Source organism: Lissotriton helveticus, chromosome 7 (assembly GCF_964261635.1).
Source record: "Lissotriton helveticus chromosome 7, aLisHel1.1, whole genome shotgun sequence".
NCBI lineage: Eukaryota > Metazoa > Chordata > Amphibia > Caudata > Salamandridae > Lissotriton > Lissotriton helveticus.
The window spans coordinates 1,745,330,054-1,745,355,801 of record NC_136068.1 but is presented as its reverse complement, the minus strand read 5'-3'; the positions used below and the strand labels follow the sequence as shown (position 1 = coordinate 1,745,355,801).

General features: G+C 44.7%; 1 protein-coding gene across 3 annotated transcripts in view; it reads left to right on the top strand.

The window, feature by feature from the left end:
- LOC144767667 (sialic acid-binding Ig-like lectin 13) overlaps positions 1-25,748 on the top strand; it is a 514,457-nt gene that overhangs the window by 368,558 nt on the left and 120,151 nt on the right. For 2 of the 3 annotated variants that reach the window (XM_078651061.1, XM_078651059.1), the window contains 2 exons: positions 19,212-19,259; positions 21,988-22,257. In XM_078651061.1, the coding sequence (XP_078507187.1) occupies positions 19,212-19,259; positions 21,988-22,257 (318 nt within the window). The remainder of the gene's footprint in view (positions 1-19,211; positions 19,260-21,987; positions 22,258-25,748) is intronic. The other variant, XM_078651060.1, reaches the window with a different exon arrangement.

Here is a 25,748-nt window from a genome sequence, read left to right as displayed (position 1 = left end):
TGTTTTCACATATGTCACCTTAGGCCTCACCCACTCCCTTCACCACTGTGCAAACGCACCCGTGGCGCACTTTAAGTTGGGGCATTAAGTCCCCTTGAATACTAAGGGTCCCTGGGATCCAATTAGCCCACCAGGTACCTCCAGTAAGAGTCACAGAACTGTATTGCAGATAGGTCTAAAAAGGGGCGTTGAATGGACCACCTCTCTGCAACACAGCCCTGTAGGAACCCCCAGTATTGAAGGGGACTTAATTCCCCAAATTAAAATGCGCCACAGGTGTGTTTGCAGAGTGTTGCGGGGAGTAGGCGGGCCTCTGGCACGATCGTGTCATTTATTTTTAAAGGGGGGGGCCCCCTTCTTTTCCCATTTTTGGGCCCTGGGGACCCCATTCCCCAGGGCCTGACCCTTTAAAAAAAATGATCAGGAAGGGGGCTGCGGGGGCTCCCCTCACATGGCCAATTCCAGCCCCAGGGATCCCAACCTCCAGGACTCCCAACCTCCGGAGCATGGTCACATTATTATTTTTTTTTATAGATGGATGCTGTGTGGCCCCCCTCCTGAGGCCTCTATTGGCCCGGGGACCCCATCCCCCGGGGCCGGCCTTTATTTTTTATTTTATTTTGAGGAGGGGGCCCCTTCTAGCCACGGGAATCCCATCCCCCAGGGCTGATCCTCTCCTTTGGGGACCGTGGGGGGAGCCCCAATTCCCCCACGGTTCCGCCCGCTCCCCGCGTCGTGCGGGAACCGTCATTGCTTTTCCACATGGGGAGCTGCTAAAATGCAGCTCCCCTTGTGGAAAAGCAATCTGCTTTGCTTCATTGAAGCGAGAACAGGTTTCCTTGATCTCATTTCAATCAAGCAAAGCAGTTTGCAATGGCAGGGTGGGAGCCGCACGGCTCCCGCCCTGGCATTGCAAACAGCAGTGTCCCGAGGGTGGGCACCCCGGGACACTGAAGGAGCCAGCCCTGGCAAACTGGCAAGAATCCCTTGCAAACCTAAAAAATTGTCAAAAAAACACATTTTCCGCACATTTCTGTGGTGGAAAGTTCTGGAATCTGTTTGGATCCACAGATTTCCACTCACCCAGCGTTCCCCAAAGTCTTCAGAGAAAAATGGTACCTCACTCGTGTGCCCGTGACAGGGAACGGCGCACAACATTCTGGAATCCGTGTTAATCCACAAATGTCCTCCCACCCAGCGTTCACCCAGGTCTTGCGTTAAAAATGGCACCTTGCGTGGGTGGGTCAATGACCCACGACAGGCAAGGGCCCAAAACTTATTAAGGCGACATCAAAATTACCTATCACAAACCAACATGGTTTTGCTTCGGGGAGTCCCTTGAGCTTTTGGCCCGGGGCTCAGCAGCCATCTAGGGAAAACTACCTAACCCATATATTTCTGGAAACTAGTGGATCCACAAATTTTCTCCCGCACAGCGTTCCCCCAGGTCTCCCGATAAAAATGGTACCTCACTTGCATGGGTGGGTCAAGGACCCGCGACAGGCAAGGGCCCAAAACCTATTGAGGCAACATCAAAATTACCTATCACAAACCAACCTAGGGTTTTGCATGGGGGGGGGGTCCCATAAGTTTTTGGCCAGGGGCTCGGCAGAAATCAAGGGAAACCTACCTAACCCACACATTTTCTGGAAACCAGACACCCGGGGGAGTTTGGCTTGAGTGGGTCCCCTATCATTATCCTACCCAGAATCCCCTGCAAATCTCAAATCTTGCTGAAAAATTCACTTTTTTCTGACATTTCTGTGTGGGAAAGTTCTAGAATCTGGACTCCCCCGGGTGTCTAGTTTTCCCCTTTAGGAAGCAACCCTTGCCCAAGGGGTCGCTTCCTTTTCAACAAAAAAGCATCCCTGGTGCCTAGTGGGGGCATTCCTGCAGCACGATCGCGACCCTGTGCACGATTGTGATGGAGGAATGCCCTGTATTGAGACATAAGGGGAGAGAAAATACTCTTTCCCCCGATGCCTCAATAATTTAAAAAATCCCCCCCGCCCCACCAGAGACCAAAACCTACCTCCTCCTGCTTGGGACGCCAGGAAGTAAATGGCTTCCAGGCGTCCCAGCGCTCCCTGATGACGTTGGTGCGCGCTATGTGCGCTGACGTCATGGGAAAGCAAGGGGGGTGGTCAGGGCGTAGAGGAAACTCTTCCGCTGCCTTCCCCCTCTGTGGGGGCAAGATCGATGCCCCGGGGGGACCACCAGCGCTTCCCCCAAGTGGTGTGCTCATGAACGAGCGGTTCAATCATGAGCACAGCCCAACCGATGCCCATGGCGGAACCGCTCCGTCATAAGCATCGAAGGGGATAGTTATCTCCCAAAACATTACACTTGGAAACATTGGGACCAATTCACAAAGATAAACTGAGGCGAAAGTCTAACTTTACGACTTTCGGTAATCACAAAGGGCTTTTAGTAAAGTTAGACTTGTTTCTCAGTTTACCTATGTGAATCGGGTCCACCCATTACAACATGATCATCTTTACACACACATGCATACCACAATTTCAGTCTTTCTTTGTTCCCCATTGTAAGCTTTATATTCTCTTCTGTTCTTTAATGACTACGGGGAAGAGGATGCTGCAGTGCCGTCTTCTTATAAAATGTCATATAAAACTCACAACCTCATTAGAAGCTATTTACTTTCACAGCACTTTAGTGCAAAAGTTCCGGGTTAATGCATGATGACTCCAGATTTTTGCAACCTTAACGAGTCAACTCGACGTCAAGTTTAATCAAAGCTTATTGTGTGTATGAAATTCTCAAATCTGATTATTATTAATTCCCTGAGAGTAAAATTGTTCTGTTATTGTTCGCAATGAAATGCTGTGATTACTGAGCTCAGGGAGAGTGGTGCGCTTTTTCAACAGTTGAATAGCAAGACCAACAGAAAAGTAGTAAGACGCTCTTGTTACCTGAAAGAGCAGACATGATCTCTGAAAGCCAATTGGCACACTGATATAGAAGCCATAGAGAGAATGGAGATTTGGAGATCATTCACACACAGATACATATGAATAAAGGGCATCGACAAATGGGCTGGGGTACTCTAATACCTTTGCCCCACCTAAGATGGACTATTGGCAAGGATGCTGGGACATGTAGTCCCTTAAAAAACACAGTTCTTCTACAATAGAACAAGGGTTGATAAGAATGGTAAATATGAATGGACATCAGCAATATTTACACATGCACAAAATATCAAAATGTGACTGTTGCCTAAACTGCTGTGCAGTCATGGAAAATCGAAAGTCACTGGCTAACCCGGTGAACCACCTGAGATTTGAAGTGTCTTAAAAAATCACTTCAAATCAGGTGCACTTCTGACATAAACAGTTAATTAATCTAAATCAACTATATTGAGGCCATGATCAGAAATTAGGATGACACCTTTCTCAGAATTAATTAATTTTGCATGAAGTTTTTGTCAAAAATACAATCTATCCTGGATCCAGAATGGTGAGATTGGGGAATAAAATAGGGGTTAAAAATAAATGAGGGTTAAAAATGCAAGAGGCATCAACTACTTCCCTACCGGAAACTGCGCAATGAAAAGCCTTTCGCATTATATTGTCTCTGAGGTTAGAACTTCTATCAGGTATGGGGTCCTTCAATTGATTACAATCACTACTTATCACAAGATTGTCATTCATCCAAGACATCAATTTAAGAGAAAGCAATTACCAAGACTGTATGCCAGCACCATTGGGATCATACACATTGGTGAAAGTGTAGGAGGTCCCATTTATCATTGTGTCTAATATAACCATCTTTCAACATCATCAAGTTCCTGCTTTAAGATATCAACAGATACATCTTTATGACAAAGAATAACAGTCCCATTTTTATTTTGAGAAGCAATGGAACAGTAAACAGAATCAAGCCAACTTTTTTAAAGAAGTTAATATCAATCAATGAATCAACATTTTGTAAAGCGCAACACTGTCACCCCTAGGAGTATATGGGCGCTGTGTCCCTGTCAAAGAGCCAGGTCTTGAGTATCTTTCTGAAGTCTGCCATCGAAGGGGCTGTACAAACCTGGAAGGGAAGGTCATTCTAGGTTTTGGCAGCAATGTGGGAGAAGGATTGGCCGCCTCTGCAGCTGCGACAGATGCAGGAGGTGCTAGAGTGAGTGAGGGGTATTGCTGGTGTCTAGAGGGTTGGTGGAAGGGCTTAGTCAATGGCTGGTTTATGCTGGCCCAAGGCCATGAAGGACTTTGTAGGCGTGCATGAAGATCTTGAACTGGCGTCTCTTCTGGATGGAAAGCCAGTGGAGGTATCTCAGGTGGGAGCCAATGTGGGCTTGTTTTGGGAGGTCAAGGATGAGTCTGGCTGCAGCGTTCTGTATTGTCTGAAGTCTTCTGTGGAGCTGGGTGGGGATGCAGGCATCAAGGGCATTGCCTTAGTCTAGGCAGCTGGTGATGAGGGCCTGAGTATTGGTCATTCTGGTGTTTGCCAAGATCCATCTGAAGATTCTGCTGAGCATGCAAAGTGTCTGGAAGCATGAGGAGGCGACTGCGTGGACTTGTCGTTTCATGTTCAGTTGGCTGTTGATGATGAGTCTGTGTCCATGGACGGTCGGTTTGGGTGTAGGTCTGAGTTCTGCAGGCCACCAGCTCTGGTCCATGCAGAGGTGTTCTTCCCGAAGATCAGTACTTCAGTTTTGTCAGAGTTGAGTTGATGCCAGTTGTCTCTCATTCAATCGGCTATGTTGAACGTGGTGTTGCAGAAATTGGTTTTGGCATTGGAGGGGTCCTTGGTGTATCAGTTGAGTGTGGTCTGCATAGAAGAATATGTTGAGTCCATGGGATCTGATAACATCTGCAAGGGGGGTCATGTAGATGTTGAACAGGGTGGGGCTGAGGGAAGATCCGTTTGGTACACCACATATGATGTCTTTGGGTGCGGAGGTGAAGGACTGCAGTCGGATGCTCTGTGTGCATCCTGTAAGGAAGGAGGTGATCCACTTGAGGGCATCTTGCTGTATGCCTATTTTGTAACGTCTGTTAAAGTGGGTGTTGTAGGAGACGGTGTTGAATGCCGCAGAGAGGTCAAGGAGGATGAGGGCCACGGTCTCTCCATGGTCGAGGAGTGTTCTGATGTCGCTCTGGCAGTGATCATTGCAGTCTCAGTGCTGTGGATTGCACAGAATTCTGAGTGTGAAGCGGTCAGTAGATGGTTTTGTTCCAGGAATCCAGGGAGCTGCTGGTTGATGGCTTTCTTGAGTACTTTGGACAGGTAGGGGAGCAAGGAGATTAGCTGATAATTTTGTATATTGCTGGGGACAGTGGAGGCTTTCTTTAGGAGGGGTCTAACATCTGCGTGTTTCCATCTGTCCATGAGGTTGCTGTGGAGATGTTGAGGATGCTGGTGAGTTGTGTGCTGATAAGATTCATTGCAAGGTTGTAGAGGTGGTGGTGGCAGAGGTCAGTGGGCGCCCCAGACTTGATGAAATACATGGTGGCTGAGGTGGTCTGGGCGTGAATGTAGACAAGGTGTTAATGGTTTGGCTGATGTTTATTGGTTGGTTGAGGTCATTGGGGTTGAGGGTGGCCAGTTGGATTTTGAACTTGTTGTAGAAGTTGGTGATATTGTTGAGCAAGTAGTCTGGGAGTGTGTTGCAGAGTTTTTGGAAGGAGTGGACGGTGTGTTCTCCATGGCTATTGGCTTGGAGACTTCTTTGACTATTTTGAAGAGTTCCTTTGTGTGGTCGGCCACTGAGTCAATAAAGTTGGTGATGGCTACTTTTTTTGCTTCTTTGATTTGCTAATAATAGTTGCTGAGGGGTGTTTTGTGAACTGCTCTGACTGTGGGGTTCTTGGTGGTGCACCATCATTTCTCCAGTTGGTGGTAGTTGCGCTAGGTGGTCCTGAGTTCTGGAGTGTACCAGCTGGCATGTTTGGAGGTCTTGTTGGATGTTGTAGGTTTTGGTAGGGTGACTCTGTCAGCGCTGTTGGTGATCCAGGTGCCGAAGTTCTGGACATCATGGTCGAGGTCCGTTTAGGCCTTGTGTTGGGACGTGGTGAGGGCCTGTGACCTTGCTCTAGGTGCGGTGGGAGGAGATCCGCTGCCTGGTGATGGTATGCTGAGTGTCAGTGAAGGCGAAGTATACAAAGGTGTGGGCAGTCCAGGTGAATTCTGTGGTCTTGATTAATTTGATTCTGTTGCTGAGGTGAAAGAGGTCGAGCGTGTGTCTGGCTTTGTACATGGGTTTGGTGACCAGTTAGGTGGGGCTGATATTGTTCTCGTGATGGAGTTGCCGTTGTTGAGGTTGTCGATTGCGAGGGGGTTGATATGGTTGGGTTTGGTATCACAGAATGTTGCCCGGGTTCCCAGGGGTCTGTAGGCTAGGGTGCCTCTTATCGTGGTCTTCCCGTCAATTTGTAGTAGGAAGATGAGGTGTTCCACAAGAGGCGTGGGTTCATCATTCGTGATGGTGCTTATGATGGTTTCCTTGAAGATGATGATGATTCCTCCACTTTCTTGGGGGGTCATTTGCAGCGCACACAGCCTACCTGACCACACGCCAGCACTCTGCCTCTGCCCCTGGGTTGCCAACGCTGTAAGTCTCGCCGCCATCGACATCCAGGAGCGGCTGGAGACTACAGCTCCCAGTGGGCTTTGCGCGGACTTCCTGTCCCCGCTGTTTTCGCGCCCGGAGGCGCTACAAAGCGGAGCCTTGACCTTCGCGTCGCGGGACGCGCGCGGGCGACGCCGGGCAGAGCCCGGGCAGAGGGCGGGCCGTCTGTGGCCGTCAGGGGCTGGCTGAGGCTGGGCTGGGCCACGTCCCTTTCTTTCTTTTCTTTTCCACCAGTTGTGAGGGCATACGCCCGGTGCCTGTCCCCGTTCTGTTGCCCTAACCATGTCTACCCGTTCAGGAAAACCACTCAGGGGCGAAGTTGACAGGGGATCAAATGTCGCGAGCCCTGTCATAGGATCAATGGACCGTTTTATCACCAGGGTAGCGGCGGTGATTGAAAAGGAGATCGCCATGTCTGAGCGGCGTCTATCTGAAGTATACCTCCCCTCAAGACGTTCATCCTTGGGGGCAGTTGCACAGTCGCTCACACCTGCCATTGTCCGGGTTCAAGCGGGTACCCCCCCTAGTGTGGTTGGTGTTTCTTCAGAACCCCCCCATTCGTCTGGTATAGAGCAAAACATAGATAGGCTGGAAAATCTGGCCGCTCTTCTACCTATAGTTACAATGGAAGACGGTGACCCTAGTAACCTGTCCACATCATCACCACCTATCCCGACAAGTGATGTCGTCAGAGATCCTGAGTCCCCAAAATCGCTTGCACCCCCCATAGTCACATCAGACGGGAAGTTAGTTGGGCCTTCACCTATCACCGTGACTCCTGATATTAGGCAGGTGTTTCTCCCCGTAGGTAAAAAGTTGCGCAAACGCAAGAAGGGTAGGCTAGTGAGACAGGCCGCCCTCTACCAAAGAGTAAGGAAGTCTCCTGTATCTAGTGCGAACATTACAAGGGGTGCTCCTATGCTGAACGAAAAAGATACAGAAGGGGGTGTACTGATCCCTCCCAAGGTGTTACATTCAGCCAAAGTCTCAAAGACAACTGATTTAGTAGCAGTTGAAAATACTCTGGAGAAGGTATATACCCTCTTAAAACCGTTACTAACACAAGTCAAGGGCCTAGGAGAGAGGATTGATAAACTAGAGCAGTCAACCCTGGACGGGTTTCACTCACTCAAAACAACAATCAAACAAACAACTAGAGTGATTGGAAATAAGGACGTGGGCGCAAAGGGGAACGAACTTCCAGCTCATAGTGGCCCCAAGCCCCTAACATCTCAAAATAAAGCTATTCCTATTAGTCCACTAATCCCAACTCCCAAATCTCCTCCCCATACTAAAGCAGGCCCTAGTCACAAGGGACTTTTAACACATACAGAGCCTGAGAAACATAAGTCAAAGCCTCTTCTACAAAAACAGCAACAGACAACTAGTGGTAAAAAGGAAGTCCAACAAAAGACAGAGGGGAGCAGTAAACTTAGCGGGGTATCGACAGGGAAAGCCACTAGGTCTGTAACCCAACATCCTGCCCCAACTACTTTTTTAATGGCCCCCAGTAACCCACCACGACGGATTCCCCCGATTAATCTCCCACCAGACTGTCAACCCTTTGTTGCTGTCATGGTTAATGTGCCTCCCCTAAAGGATGGCCAGATGGAAAACCATCAATCACTTAAGAACAAGTGTATCCATTGGCTGAAGGCAAATAAGCCAATCCCCCTGGGTGTGGATGGCATTATCCTAAGTGTCCGTAGAGTGGGATGGGTGGGGCAAGGGAAAAAAATGCAGGAGGGGGATTGTGTAATCATAAACTTCCAAGACCCCAGAGTAATACCTTCCATTTGTACTCCTATCAAAAATATGGGGGCCCCGGGGGTTAAACTAGTAGATCTTACATATTTTTATCCTCGGCATCTTGTTAGTCCTAATGGAGGAAGTGTAAGTTCCCCTAATTCTGGCCAAAACTGGGTTGGGGTTGTAGGGGGCAATAGGGAAAATCAAATGTGGGCAATTGGCCCCTGCTGACTGGAAACAGCGAGCAGAGTAGACCCAGTAGCACCACCACCCACCCAAACAAACTTTGAAAGTGGAATGGGAGATTCTATAGCAATTCCACAAGATCCCTGCTCTCCTCGGATATTTAGGAGGAATCCTACAAATAGGGGCTTCCAGGTGCCCAGCGACCTTCCAGCTGTGACGGACCTAGTCTTTAAGGTTTTCAGCTGGAACGTCGCAGGGATTGCAGGAAAACTGGCCCTTCCAGATGTTACTGCATGGGTTGATGAGCACTCCTTGTGCCTCTTCCAGGAAACATGGAGCCTGGTGCCGGTCCATAGGGTGGGATTTTCCTCTTATTCCTCTCCTGCGCGAGTCTCGGAATCTGGGAGAGGCCGTCCTTCGGGCGGCCTTCTTATCTGGGTCGCAGCTTCGCTAAACTGTAGAGTAGTGGACTCTCCTACAGGTTCCCCGGACATACAAAATATCACCCTTATAGATCAAAGGGGAAGAATTGTTCTAAATATCTATAATGTGTATGCACGGGGGACAAAGGGTGGGAGAAAGTCTTCAGTAATAGCTCTTCTCGAGACCCTGTTAAACAACACCCCCCATAAGACACGCATCTTGGTTGCAGGTGATTTGAACTGTACGTTCGAGCCCTTGGGCTTGGACGTTTCCCTCGACCAAGATGAGGAGGATGCTAGGAGGGGGATCCCGGCACTAGACATCCCACCGATCAAAAGGTGGACAGAAGTGGCGCTCCAGATATACTCCCTGAGTCTTGAATTTAACCTAAGGGCAGCGAATGGGAGGACTTCTTCGGATAGGGGGGGTGCCCACACCTACAATAGACCAGGGCACACCTCTAGGCTGGATTATATTCTAATAGACGTGTGCTTATGGTCTTATGTAAGGGACATGCAGGTGGTCCCTTCGACAGAAAGTGATCACAACTCACTCTCCCTAAAAATGGAGCAATGGTGGCAACCCTTAAGGAGGGCCAACATCAACTTGGCACCCGTACTACTAGATGAATCGGAAGTCACCCCATGTGGTAGAAGAATTAAATGGGCGAAACTGGTTCTATCCGAGGCAAAGGTTGGGGAAATCAAATCCCATCTAAACCGTGTGGTAACATCTCTCGGAATCTCCATGGAAGGGGTGGGTAAAGCGTGTGGGTTATTTGTGTCCCTGATTGAAGCCTTAACCAACGTGTTTACCCTGTACTCTAAAAAGCCGGGCAATACAGGAACTAAAAAACCAGTTGAGGGGTGGTACACCCAAGCATGTAGGGGCCATAAGGCAAAGTTAGTTGAGGCAGTCAAATCTAAACCCCAAAGTGTGATCCAGGAAGCAAGGAAGGCCTATAAAAAGTCCCTCAATTTGGCTAAAAGGGAGTGGGAAGATAAATACTGGGATGACCTACTCCAGGCTAGTAAAAACAGGGATTCAGGGGTCTTTTGGAATCTTATAAGTAAACGGAGTAAATCTGACGCAGCCATTAGACCCTGCAACATCCCGCCTCAAAACTGGGTTAAACACTTTGGGTCCTTATACCTCCCAGCAGATGGGGATCTGTCTGTAGGGGGGGACCTCACACTGGCAATTGAACCTCACCCCTATGACCTCTTCACTCCCCTAGAGATTGAGGGGGTTATAGGCTGGGTAGCACCACGTAAGGCACCGGGCCCGGACGGCCTTCCGGGTGATCTCATGAGGGCTTACCCAGCGGAATGGGGAAGGATCATAGCTGCTCTCCTAAATGATATTATGAGGGGAGGAGTAGTGCCAGAATCCTGGAAAGGTGCGGTGGTTGTCCCTATTTATAAAAAGGGGTGTAGGGAAACCCCGGGCAACTATCGCCCCATAAGTCTGATAGACTCCACCCAAAAGATAGCTGGTAAAGCTATCCTTGGTAGGATTCTCCATTGGGTGGAGGAGAATAAAATCCTATCAGACTTTCAGGCAGGTTTCCAGGCCGGTATGGGGACTATAGAGCAGGTGTTTAGGCTGTCCCTTTTGGGGTGGAAGGTGGTGGAACTAGGCAAGGGTAGTCTTTACTTAGCCTTTATAGATCTGAAGACTGCCTTTGACCTAGTTCCCCGGGAAGAGCTTTGGAGGGTCCTTCTTGAGTTGGGATTACCACCTTACATCTTGTCCCTTCTCATAAGCCTTCATGCCCACACCTTTGCACAGGTCCGCTGGGGTAAAAACGGAGAGCTCACTGAGAAGATACCAGTGTCTAGGGGCGTAAGACAGGGCTGCGTCTTGGCACCCACCCTTTTCTCGCTATATCTGAACGGGGTGGTAAAACATCTTCAACAAGAACCAGCCGACGCCCCCTGTCTTGGAGGTGTCCGCATCCCAATCCTGCTTTTTGCGGATGACACGCTCCTGATTTCGAAGACCCCACAAGGACTGCAGAAACTATTAACACGATTCCAGGAGTTCTGTGGTGCTAAAGGATTAATAATAAATGTGGACAAAACGAAATACTTAGTTGTTAATCCACCCAGAAAATTGGGCCGCCCACCTACACTCAACTCTATCCCCCTAGAGAAAGTAGCCGAATTCGACTACCTTGGTATCCGGATTACGGACAGGATGACTTGGGCAAACCACATTGAAAAAATGGTTCTTAACCACAGGAGAGTAGGAGGAGCTCTCATGAGGGAATACAGAGCCTCAACTAGGAGATCACTCACCCCAGTACTTGACATCTACAAGGCCAAAGTAGCGACTTCAGCCTTGTACGGGGCTGAACTGTGGGGCCACTGCCGACTGGATGCCCTAGTCACAGCAGAGAGCAAGCTTTTAAAATCCTTCATCTCTGTTCCTCTGAGCACACCATCAGTACCAGTGAGGATGGACATGGGATGTAGAAACATCAAAGATCAAGCTCAGCTTCGCCCGCTCCTGTTGTGGACAAGGATTTGGAGGAGCGAAGATTTAAAATCCTATGCTGATGCCCTGGGAGACATAATGAGCCAGGGGGGTTGGGCTAAGATAAGATGGTTAAATGACACCAAAAAACTTTTGGAGAATATCGGACTAGGAGACTGCTGGTCATCCCGTTCAGCCCCCCCAAAAGAAGTTGTCAAGGCGCTTTACTGGAAATGGACTGCTGAGCGTCTAATCACAAGCTCCAATCATTGCAGGTCCACTGCCGCCTTTTTACAAATTAAAGACACTGTGGCCGTTGAACCCTACTTGGACTTGATCACTCTCCCCTTTGACCGATCTCTTTATTTTAAATTTAGAGTTGGTTCCCTCCCGCTAGGTGCTTTGGTATCGAAATGGTCATTAGCGGCCCGTACTTCCCCCAACTGTGCATGTTGCCCAAGTAAGGTTGAGTCCATTGCGCACGTTTTATTTGAATGCCCGGATTACGCAAGGCCTAGGAGCTTTTGGCTGAAACCACTCTGCCGAAATATGGGCACACGCAGTCATTCAGTAGCCTTGCGTATCCTAAGCACGGACACTTCCCCCCCCATTGTATGCGGAATAGCTAAATTTTTAAAGCAGTTTTGGCTCATTCGATGTAAGAGATTGTCAGTAGCTGTTTAATTCTCTTTTAGCTAATTTATAAATGGCCTTTTATATCCTTTTATCTCTTTTAAACATTCACACTGACTTCTTATGGTAATGATTTTTTTGTACATTGTATGATTGTATTATAAATGTGCTTATAAGATATCTCTGTATATCGAATAAAAGCTTATGACTGACTAATAATAGTTGCTGAGGGGTGTTTTGTGAACTGCTCTGACTGTGGGGTTCTTGGTGGTGCACCATCATTTCTCCAGTTGGTGGTAGTTGCGCTAGGTGGTCCTGAGTTCTGGAGTGTACCAGCTGGCATGTTTGGAGGTCTTGTTGGATGTTGTAGGTTTTGGTAGGGTGACTCTGTCAGCGCTGTCGGTGATCCAGGTGCCGAAGTTCTGGACATCATGGTCGAGGTCCGTTGAGGCCTTGTGTTGGGACGTGGTGAGGGCCTGTGACCTTGCTCTAGGTGCGGTGGGAGGAGATCCGCTGCCTGGTGATGGTATGCTGAGTGTCAGTGAAGGCGAAGTATACAAAGGTGTGGGCAGTCCAGGTGAATTCTGTGGTCTTGATTAATTTGATTCTGTTGCTGAGGTGAAAGAGGTCGAGCGTGTGTCTGGCTTTGTACATGGGTTTGGTGACCAGTTAGGTGAGGCTGATATTGTTCTGGTGATGGAGTTGCCGTTGTTGAGGTTGTCGATTGCGAGGGGGTTGATATGGTTGGGTTTGGTATCACAGAATGTTGCCCGGGTTCCCAGGGGTCTGTAGGCTAGGGTGCCTCTTATCGTGGTCTTCCCGTCAATTTGTAGTAGGAAGATGAGGTGTTCCACAAGAGGCGTGGGTTCATCATTCGTGATGGTGCTTATGATGGTTTCCTTGAAGATGATGATGATTCCTCCACTTTCTTGGCGCCGTGTTGGTGTATCATCCTGTAGCCTTCGGGAGTGGTGGTGGTGATGGGGTTTTAGATGGGGTTGAGCCACATTTCGGTGATGGTGCTTCTGATGGTTTCCTTGAAGATGATGGTTATTCCTCCACTTTCTTGGCGCCCTGTTGGTGTATCATCCTGTAGCCTTCGGGAGTGGTGGTGGTGATGGGGTTTTAGATGGGGTTGAGCCACATTTCGGTGATGGATGCAGTGTCCATCGAGAGCATGGTGATGGCGTCCCAGATTTACATGGGCTGTTTGCAAAGTTAGGGGGCATTTAAAAAGGATGCAATGGAGCAGTTGTAGGTGTTCTTGGTCTTGGGGCTTCGGTGGTGGGGGATCTTTCATAGGTTATGTTGCAGGAGAAGTGGCAGTGGAGGCAGGTGCAGAATCCTTTAGTGGACCATGGGGAGGAGGAGCCAAAGTTGTTGTTTCGGCATCCAGGAGTTACTTGGCTGTGTATCATCGGGTGTACATGTGTACCGGCCATGTACGGAAGGGTATCTTTGTCCGAAAGATAAGTCTTTTGCAATAAAGCTATAGGACATTTTATTTTAGACAGACCTGTGGCTACTCTTTACCATTTATTTGGAGTGCTAGGACCTTTAACATTCCATGAAACAATTCTAGAAGTACTCATGAATAAGAAAAGCACATGTTGCTATACAACCTTACCTTCAGATGCGTACTTAATATAATATAGTAGAAATATGTAAAAGTGAATTAAACACAACAAGATGGGCAAAAATTGCATAAAAGAAATTGTTGGGTTCAGATGAAAGAGGGAAATGTGAAACAAAATAACAGGGTTCATGCAGCAATCCTACATAGATGAGGACCAAGAGTATGGTGAAACGTTTAAAAGACTTGAACCATAAGAGTAAAGTTAAAGAGACAAAATAAATTTAATATGGGAAGCAAAGAGGAACCAAAGTGGATGACTAGCCAGAATCCCTCATCCTATTGAGAATAAAAGAATAATAGGAAGAGTCAGATAAATAATTAGAAAACATAATAAATGTAACAGTATAGAATTAAAGTAAAGCTTACCTCAAGATGTAGAAAACAAAGGGGAGATGAACTCATGCATAATGTTGAAAATTAAATAATTAGACAACAGCAGATGATGAGGGATAAAATCACAGACATCACTATGCCATGAGAAAGAATCTGAAGAAAGATTGAGAACAGTTTGATACTAGATAGGAAAGAGTAGTATGAAGGCTATGAAAAACCTAAAGAAAACTGTAAAACTGTATACACAAACAACATATAAAAAATTCAGGAGTAGCTAATTTCCATAGCATATTTTTGAGAAGCTGGATGTAGTCTCTAATTTGAACCAAAGATTCAAAAGTGGTAGTCGCATCCTTATCAGTGACTTTAAAAAGTCATAGGTGAAATAGTCTAAATCTTGCATTCACGGCTCATAAGGAAGGGAGTCAGTCCTGATTTGTTGTGACTCTCAAGATGATTGAGAGGAAAACACCTTCTGACCAGACCATGAGATTTGTTTTCTGTGCAAGGAGTCTGAAAGTAATTTCATGAGATCAGTGTATTCTTTGAAGAAATCAACAATTCCGCTGGCATGGAGCCCAAGATCAAAGTTAAATGTTTGGGACATAAACTATGAGCTCTATGAATTTGAGAGAGACACTATCTGATAAACTAACAATTTTTGGTGTGTTATTATTCATAAAAGTTATCAGTGCTTTTCCGGATCCCATAAATTCTGAGATTGTTACATCTATTGTGATTCTTTAAATCTTTAGTCTGTCTTTTGAAAGAGTCAATCTCCCTAGCTCGTTTTTAATGACTCTTGAATCTACATTATTTGTGTCTCCGATTCTTAGTTCAATATTCGAGACTCCAGACTTGACGGTAAACCACCTGTCCTCTAGTCATTGAAGTTTAGTGTTAGTTTCCATAATTAAGGGGTTCCAGAGTTTATTCAACTCCATTTACTCGTCCAGAGTGAGTGGGGATGAAACAGTGTAGGAGAATTTCTTCAGTCATTTATTACTACCTGCCATTTCATCTTTGCAAGAGAAAGGGCAGCTGATGACTGTGTCACAGGTTTCAGTATAGAAGGCATCTTGCAATTACCTTCTGCCATGGCACTAGCTCCATCACTGTTATGAGACAAGTAGGATGCTGCTGAGATATTATTAGAAGGAAAATGAGTTAAGGATGCTGTCTAATTCTTTGTATGAAAACACACAGCAATTCAAGATATATCAGCCTCTATTGGTATAAGAGTAGCAGATATTGAATACGCAATGCATTGGAAGCAAATTTACAGTTAAAGTGTCATGGCATGCCTCAATCTTAAATATGTCAATGGTAAAGGTAAGTCTGAAAACAGGCTCTCATTGGTGATGAAAAGTATCAGCCATCCCTATAAGACCCTTTAGATAGTCGTCAATAAACTGCATCTACCTGTGAATGAAATTTAAAATATACAGATTTCAGACAATTAAAGCTTTTGGCATGAGGAAATGTCATTTGCAAAAGGCATAGTTGTGAAGTCACCAGTTGAAACAATAGAATTCAAAAGTCAAGAAAATGAATTCAGAAAGATGAAACAGTCAGCGTTAGACATTGCACTGGCACTTGGGTGAGACGATAAGATTGTGACTCATGTCGCACTTGCGTTTGAGTCACATAAGGCCTGGGAAGGGGCAAATGGGGACCCGTAAAACAGAAAAATTGTTGATTTGGGACCAGATGTGGTCCAAAACACTTATCAAGCCGCTCACCACCTGCATTTAAATGATGTCACGTGTGAGTATACAACAGTTTTGAGCCCAAATACCCCTCTAGAACTTAGGATACAAATACATCTGATACAAAGCAAAAACAGCACTGGCAGGAAAAATCGAAAAGATAATTAATCAAATAAAATAACACTTGTATTTTTATTGAGAGGTTTATTATCACCCTTCTAGTTTTCTTTCATCAATGCCTAGCATCTGAATTGTGCTTTTCCGCACACACTTTGACATATACAAATATTGATGCAAGATGATCTTTTTTATCACATATCAAGCATTGAAAGAAAGTAGCTCATGCAATAATCCCATCTTTTGCACATACCTTCATATATCCTAAATATTGCACATTCCAAGTCAAAATCTAATATTTATGGAAAGTAACAGTCATTCTAACTGTTTGAATTATGAACCATTACAAAGGTATTCCAATCTTGGATGGGACCAGCTGTAGAATATATACGCCCAATGCCGTTGATTACTTAAAGCATGGTGCACAGTTAAATAGAACTTTTCATTTCATGTCTGGCGGGCTTCTTGCAGTGTGGTCAACACGTTTCAGACCAACAGTTCAGGGCCTCTTCAGGGCAGGGAAAGGGAATGTACCTTCACTAATTTCCACCTTTCACTATGCTCTCTGGGTATATATTTATTGGGAGCATTCCTGACAGATCTGGCCGGACGATCACTGTTCCGACATGTCTTTCATTTTGCCATTTGTTATATCTGGCCCAAGAGTGCTGTTGTGGTATGGTGGTCTGTGGGGCGTCAGTGCAGTAAACCACGTGATGCACCACTCGAGTGTCCAAATCTATCTCAGAGCACCAAAACTGCAAAGTAAGCCAGGCAACGTCTGAACAGAGCAAGCTGTGTCAGTTCAGTTTAATCTGGCCTATAAATTTGAAGCAAAAGACACACAATTGATGGACGGAATGCAGAACAAATCAAAACATTCACCCCCAGTCAAGAGATCTGGGTTAAATCCATCATTCTTTTGCTCACCATGCCACCCCAAGTTTAGAACCGTTCCGTCCATCAATTGTGTGTCTTTTGCTATAAATTTGAAAGTGCGTCCAGGGGATATAGAGCTCAATTAAATGGTGGCCATCTTATGGGTGCCCAAATCATGGCCTGTTCCCCAGCAATTTAAATCATTAAAAAATATTCAATTCAATTGGAAACCCATTACTAAAGGTTGTGGGGCATGTGGTACAGAACAAAAGCAAAGGTGTTCTACCCTTGTGCAGTAATTGCACCCCAAAATACTTTATCTGCTTCCCAACCATGAATCATGGCAAAAGGACACGGGTGATATCCCCTTGAGAATATGAGATTTGATGGTCAGTTTAGCACCCACCCCTGTCATGCTGTGCATTAACAGCATAAGATTATGGGAGGGCAAAAATTTCTGCTCCGCTGGCGGAGTTTGCGAAATTTTACCCACTCCGAGCTATGCGAGTATTACAGAGATCTGGCAAACCTCCTCGAAGTGCCCCGTGGCAGAGTTTTTTCTCACATGCAGCTCACCAAGTTAAAGTTGGTGAGTGCAAGAAAGAATTTGCATCCCCTATCTCAATTTTCAAGCACTATAATGCCACATGTGACATTTTCTGTTGGGAAAGCTGCCGCCCGAGTGGAAAATCTACTCGAGCGGCAGAAGACAGCAGTGTCCTCTGGCATTCTACCTGGTGCAGTTCGCACTGAATTTACAGAGTGGAACAAGATCCCGGCACTAGAAATCAGAGCAGCGTGCCGAATTCCGCCCACTCGTGGGACTTCATGGAAACTCACAGAGTTTTTATGTAACTCCACAGATTTCCATAGAGTAAAACTCAGCAAGCACCCCCCAGCCCTCCATTAGACATGCAAGTTTGTAAATTAGGGGATATTTTCAAGTAGGTTCTCCTCAAACTAAGACTAAAAGGTAAACACAAGGGGTCATGTGAGACAGGACACCTGGGTGAGTTAGCTGGTGGCTTTTGCTTAATTTTCAATGGGGAAATGATGTCAGACTTACCATGATGATATTTTCACTGATTTGACCAACTCTAAGTTACCAGTTTACAATTTGTTGGGTATTTGCAACATTTGTTGTTCGTGGAACACTTTCCATTTTCACCCAATTACTAAATCAAGCCCTAAATCTTGAATGGCAACACTCTCCAAACATCACAACTGAAAATATCAAGTTAAAGGTGCTTCTGTAACCCCATGGTATAGGCAGTATAGACTTTCAGTTTAAATGTGTTAGGATTATGAGCTGCATTATTTGTTTCAGCTTCTTACTTAAAACTATAGCTCGACTTCTGTTTCAAGAATTTCATAGTATTATTGCAAAGTTCCTTGTAACTTATTTGGGAGCATATTAGCAAGAACCTTGGTAAAATTATCACCATTTTAGCGGCAGGAAACTGCTGTTAAAACGGCGATAATGGGCTTGCTAATATGCGTTATAGAATTCCAATAGAAGCTCAGGTTAGATGTCCTGCACATCTAACCTGGGCTTCTATTGGAATTCTATAACGCATATTAGCAAGCCCATTATCGCCGTTTTAGTGCCAGTTTCCTGCCGCTAAAACAGCGATAATTTTAACGAGGTTCTTGCTAATATGCCCCTTGGTCTCTATTACTCACAAATGTATTGCCATCCATCTGCGCTTTCTTACAGCACAACAAACTTGTGTGGTGTTAGCAACGTTTTTTTGCTAATTTCAATGAGATACTTTTGAAAATCTGCTAACGTTGCGAAGCCATTTATGTTTTTTAGCATGTAAATTGCAACAACAATTGGGTTGTACAAAAAAAATGCCTGCAAAATCGTCGCCTATTAACGACAGTAAAACGTTTTCACAACAGAATATTTTGCACAACTCTGGTGGTGGAATTAGAACACCAAAAGGTTGTGCATTACACCGCACCACCATTTTCACTTTCATGTTTCTATAGCATATGTTTTCATAAAAGTGAATTACTGAGACTGGGTGCATTGTTTTTTATGTTCGTGCTAAGCCCAGATACTCTTTTTTTACATGCAGAATACGCAAAAATTGTATTGTATTATAATTGCATTTATACAGTGCTTAAACGCCCATGACAAAGAGTTGGAGTTTATGGCATGCTACTCCAAATGTAGTTTGTCCTCGTGTTATTAATTATTGTTGTTAATGTACAGGTTAATGGGCTTAGCGTTGTGCTTTAAGGAAACTGAAGCATTTTTGTTGGTGGATAAAGTTAATATGAATTAGTTGTAATTATTACAGTTTTTGCAAATGACTAAAAATAATGACCCCTAATATTCTGTGTCTGAGTTTACTTGAGATTCAGAGTGCTTACAATGTATTTCAATGTAGCTGTATGAGGACAGCAATTATTAATTAACAAAAGAACAGCTAAACAAAGAGATTTTCTGATTTTGTTGCTACAGATCCACCAAGGAACATAAAAATAACCACAGAGGACACCATGACACAAGGTATCACTGGTCATTGTATATGTCATATTTCAACATATGTTATAAGTTGGTTACTTGTGCACGTCTCAGTCAAACTAGCAGAGCCCTCTTTGAAGGAAGTCAATGTCTGAAAGGCATATTTATAAACAAATTGCACTAGGTTTGCATCACAAAAGTGATGCAAATTGGCACAAAATGTTTTCTTTTATTTACTTTCTTGCACAAACCTTGTTTTGCACTGGAAAGGTCCCTCAAAGTAAGGCAAAGTAGAACTAGCACTGTTTTGCCCAAGTCTACATCAGAGGGGCATACCGTGGGTAGTACATGGGCATGCCAGTAACAACATAGAAGCCAGGGTTTTGCATCAGCAATAATGCGACTTTGAAGCAGGCACTCCTCTCCCCTTCACAACTGGGGAAAAAGCTGAAGCTACAAAACCAGTGGTTAGCTTATGAGTTTTTAGGGGGTTTTGGCAATTTGTGGGTGTTTGGATTAGATAGACAAGACAGTATTCAAGCTGTTTTGAATTATACTAAACCAGACTTTAAGTAAATCTCAGTTTGGTTAATTCTTTCAAATTATAATACGTTAGAAACAAATCATTAACTGAAAATTGCAAATCACATTAATAAATATGTTTTACATGTTTGAGAACAGCCAGTTATTGTTAGATATAGTAAGTTCAATTTAACTTCTTCAGAGATGTTTAATTAATCTGCTGTACAGGTTTTATTCCGTTTTTACTAACCCTATAAAACAATCCAGGTCGCATCACGCTTGCCTGTATATTTGCACTTGTGGGGCCACATTTATTGGGATTTGGCTTAGTGCAGAGTAGCAAGTCACCTTGCTGCACTGTCCTATGTCAAAGTGAAAGGGCAGAAATGCACTGGGCCTCATTTATGAGGCTCTGCGTCACTTTTACACCGCCGGACGCATCTAGCTAGATGCGTCCCTTGTAAACCCCTGTGCCACATTATACCTGCGCCAGGTATAATGTATGCAAGGGGGGCGTTTTGACGAAAGAGAGGGTCATGGAAGTGACGCAGTGAAAGCTATAAGATTTCACTGCGCCATTTCTTGGCCGCTAATGCGTCAAAATCTTATGCCTGCTTCATGGCAGGCGTAAGACTGACGCAGGCACTAACAACATGGGACTTGCCCATGTGAAAGTACACATTGCTGGAGTTGCGTCACTTTTGTGACACAATCCAGCAATGCATCACTTTTGCGCCTACAGATACGTGAGAAATACTAACGTATCTGTAACTCCTTGCCACATGATGCGTCATATTATAAATATGACGCATCAATCATGACACAAGGAGTGCGCACTGAGAAGTGACGCATCGCTGCTTTCACGCAGCGATGCGTCATTTCTCATAAATGAGGCCCACTGTATTAATCCAATAAGGTGCATTCCTGTCCTTTCTCCCCGCAGTGGTGCAGTTTCGGCAGCCTAGCGCCCAAGCAGACACTCTTGCACCATGATTCTATTTTCCAATATGTGATCAATAAACACTGCATCACTAGTGCAGTGCTGTTGTCTCATTCAGGTCAATGGTCCTTGATTCACAAATCGATCTAACAAATGCGCAGTGTAATACCTCCAGTGATATAATGCCCACAGCAGTGCTTGTCTGGTGGTATGATGATGTCCACTTGGAGATACTCCACACTAGAGTAAATAGCTGATTCCTTCCCTATTGCGCCATGAAGGCATATACAATACATATTCTTGTTTGAGAGCCCACCCAAAAACCTACACTAAATACCAATAAGCTTGTTTCAGCCTTTCATCCTTCTAAAGGGGTAGTACCAATGATTTGAGTAGTATTATTAACATATATTATTCAAGTATGTATGGAGAATTCAGCTTGTGCTGTGTGCCATATGAACAACCACCATTATGCTATATGCTGTTGCAATCTTGCTTTGCAGATTCACTCAAAAGGTGGCATGCAAGGGTTGAAGAATTTTGAAAATCTCATGTTTTTTTGCGTTTTATTAGTTCGGTCTAGTGCTTTTTTATTTGCTCATGTTGTGCTCCCAGATGTACACATGTTGTTTATTGCTGACCAGTTAGATTTTAGCCAAAGCCCAGTGGAACTGTGGAGCACAAGGGACTACTGCAGGTCAGTGATGGCTGCCTTTGCAACCAAGTCTTGGCCGAGGGGCGGGTCATTGGTTTGCTTGTTGTAAGGTGATCTTGCTCTGCCCACTGCCCAGGCAGTGGTTAATAGTTTACTTAATGTGTGTTTTGTTCTACTTAAACTTTAGTAGACTAGGTATGAATTTTGCTTGGCCATCTTGGAGGCTACTCTCTGCGAATACCATTGTGTTGGTGGTCACACAGTACCCTATTTTTGTAATTAATTAAAGATGTGTATGATACAAGTAATCTAAATGAAAAAAGGATAATTCGGTGCTGTCCCAAAAGAACATAAATTCGTAATTTGGTACTGTTTTTGGTAACTTGATGGCCTACACATGAAATATTTTTGGGGTAATTTTGTAAAAAAACACTTTTTATTACATGTGCAAACAGGGTAGTGAAAAGTTTAATGAACAAAAAAGAATGGGGTATGTAGCCGTTCTTGCATTTCGCTTTACTGCTTTTGTGAGAAGTACTTTACAAAAACTGGCATCTAAATTGAATGAATTAGGTGGATTGTATATATCCGATCTTTCAAATAACGTCATTAATATGAATATGTATGTCAAATGAAAATATGTGATTTTTTTGCAGGTCAGCTAAGTGAAAGAGAAAATAATTCGACTGAAAAGATACTGGAAGGCAGATCAATCACCATGAAGTGTTCAGTGGAGAGCTCACCCCTTGCCTCCCTGACATGGATGAAAGTAGGACACAAAAGTCTCATAGAATTAGATACGTTGAGTCAGAACAGTTTGACGCTGAGTCTCCCACATGTGACACCAGAAACCGATGGACAGTACCTGTGTGTGGCAGAGAATCAACACGGCGTGGTGAACTCTTCTGTGTTCATCACAGTGGAGTGTGAGTATGTGCTGCCCTGGGAGCATTGCTGCACATAAAGGAGATGTTTGTGGTTGGAGGAAACACAAATGTTCGTATATCTAAAAATGTTATTGATTGTTTTAGGGAGATATATGGGAAGGAATTACCTTCATGTGTCTCTGGTATGAAAAACTAGAAACCTTATAGCAAATTTCCTGACTCTTTTCCCTTGCTTTGCAATACCAAGCAGCCCAGAGCAGTTCCTACTTACGTTGAAATGCAAAATCAGAGCACAGTATATACATGCTGCAGGAGTGGCTGGATGGGTTTTGGGATGGAGGGAGAGGAAGGACAAACAGTAATGGCGCAGCTAGACCTAAATTTGCCAACTTATGATGGCTGCAGGTAAGAGTGGGGAGGCCAGCGCCCCCAAAACCTGTGTGGTACGTGGCAGACCGCCCCACTCCCCCACCCCCTTGCTACTCCACTAACAGTAGAGGAATTACAATGAAAACATATTTATGTTCTGTCTTGTCCTGCTCATTTCTAAAATAGCTGAGAATCTATTATGGACCATTTGAGTTACAGAAACCACTTATGGTGTTGGGTCCTAGGAAAGAATCTGTTGTTGAATGGCTTCTCACTAAGTTGAATTTTAAGGCTCTTAACCACTTCGCTGCTAAGCCTCCCCCCGTGCTAAGCCTTTTTTTGGCTATTTGGGGTAGTTTGCGCTTAGGCCCCTGTAACTTTTTGACCACATAAGGTATCCACGCCAAATTAGCGTCCTTTTTTCCAACATCATGGGGATTCTAGGTACCCAGGGTTTGTGGATTTCCCTGGAGGGGACCCAGAAATTAGCCAATATACAGCTAAATTTTGTTTTTTGGGGGGAAAAATGCGAAAAAGGGCTACAGATGAAAGCATCTGTTTTTTTGCCCTGCAAATGGTATCAAAAAAGGGATTGTGGTGCTGAAATCATCATCATCCCAGCTTTCAGGGTCAAGCAGACTTTTGTCAGAAAACCAACATTTTATACACAGTTTTGGCATTTTTCTGGGACATTGCCTATTTTTGCTATTTTTTGCGCTTTCAACCTCCTTCCAGTTAATGTTAGAAATGGGTATGTTTTGTCAACGTTTTCACCTGTAACTTCTTCTAATTATGACAGCTCTTTGAAAGCAATATACCGTTACTTCCGAAGGAAGTTACTGGTTACTGGTTGTGGAGATATATAGGAGATATATAGGACTTGTAGCGTCACCAAGAACCCGACGAACCAAGAGCCAAAAACTGAGCAGCAACTTGCAATGTTTTTTTATTTTAGACCGGGTATATAGCAATTATTCTGGGAAATTGTATACATGGAAAAATCGGCATAAAAGACACCTATGTATTTCAAAAAATGGAACAAAATATGGAGTTTAGAAACAGTAGATATTTGCACAATTTCAAAGTGTGAATACCCATACTAGCATTAGAATTAAAGGTAATTTTTCACAATGACTTATGTTTTACACATTGTTTTTCATTTGGAAGGCAGAAATGCATCGAAAGTCAATAGGTAATAACAGTTGCTTTACAAATCTGAATTTCCCTATGTCTCCCGATAAAAATGGTACCTCAATTGTGTGGGTAGGCATAGTGCCCACGACAGGATAAGGCTCACAACGCAACGTGAACTCACCACATTTTCACAATGAAAATTTACCCTTTTTTTGCATAGTGCCTGGCTGTAGGTTTTGAACCCTAGCTCTGTCGGCACCTAGGGAAAACTAGCAAATCTATACATTTTTGAAAACTAGGCACATATGGGAATCTAGGATAGGGTGACTTCACTGGCTCACACCAGGTTCTGTTAACCAGAATCCCTTGCAAACCTAAGAAATTGTCAAATAAAACACATATCCTCACATTTCTGTGGTAAAAAGTTCTGGAATCTGCGTGGATCCACAAATTTCAATGCAACCCAAGTTCCTCGAAGTCTTCCGAGAAAAATGGTACCTCACTTGTGTGGGTAGGCCTAGTGGCCATGACAGGAAATGGCGCAAAACGCAACGTGAACACACCACAATTTCATAGTGAAAAATGACCCTTTTTTGGCAAAGTACCTCTCTGTAGTTTTTTAACCCTCGCTCTGCTGGCAGATAGGGAAACCTAGCAAACCTATAAATTTGTGAAAACCAGACACACAGGGAAATCCAGGATAGGGTGACTTGACTGTCTCCCACCAGGTTCTGTTACCCAGAATCCCTTGCAAACCTAACTGATTGTAAACAAAAACCAAATTTTCCTCAAATTTCTGTGTTGGGAAGTTCTGGAATCTGCATGAATACACAAATTTCCACCCACCCGCGTTCCCCAATGTCTTCCAAGAAGAACGGTACCTCACTTGTGTGGGTAGGCCTAGTGACCACAAGAGGAAACGGCACAAAACGCAACATTGGCACACCACAATTTCAAAGTGAAAAATGACCCTTTTTTGGCAAAGTGCACTTAGGGAAACCTAGGAAACCTATACATTTTTGAAAACTAGACATGCAGAAGAATCCAGGATGGGGTGACTTGACTGCCTCTCACCGGGATCTGTTACCCAGAATCCCTTGCAAACCTAAACAATTGTCAAAAATCCACATTTTCCTCACATTTCTGTGGTGAAAAGTTCTGGAATCTGCGTGGATCCACAACATTCCACCCACCCAGCATTCCCCAAAGTCTTCCAAGAAAACGGTACCTCACTTGTGTGGGTAGGCCTAGTGCCCATGACAGTAAACGGCGCAAAACACAACGTGGACACACCACAATATCAAAGTGATAAATGACCCTTTTTTGGCAAAGTGCCTAGCTGTCGTTTTTTAACTCTCGCTCTGCCGGCACCTAGGGAAACCTAGTAAACCTATACATTTTTTATAAACTAGACACCCAGGGGAATCTAGGATGGGGTGATTTGACTGCTTCTGGCCAGGTTCTGTTACCCAGAATCCCTTGCAAAACAAAAAATTGTCAAAAAAACAAATTTTTTCTCACATTTATGTGGTGGAAAGTTCTGGAATCTGCGTGGATCCATGCAGATTCTAGTACTTTCCACCACAGAAATGTGAGGAAAATGTGTTTTTAGGACACTTTTTTAGGTTTGCAAGGGATTCTGGGTAACAGAACCTAGTGAGAGCCAGTCAAGTCACCCCATCCTTGATTCCCCTAGGTGTCTAGTTTTAAAAAAAGTACAGGTTTGTTCGGTTTCCCTATGTGCCGGCTGCACTAGGGTCCAAAATACACAGGTAGGCACATTGCTAAAAACAAGTCCATGCCTAGTTGGCTCTCTACCGCCCTGGGGGGATATCGGGGGTGGGGTTGCCACAATATGCCCCCAAGGGGTGTAGAAACACGGTGGCTATTTTTTGGGGAGTTGGGGCATTGGTATGCCCATTCTGGGCAGCCCTCACCCCAGGCATAAAAAAAGACAGCGTAATTGTTGGCGTCTATTGGGCTTTTTGCCCCCCCCCCGGGGGGCAGATTTTGGGCTTCTGCCCCAT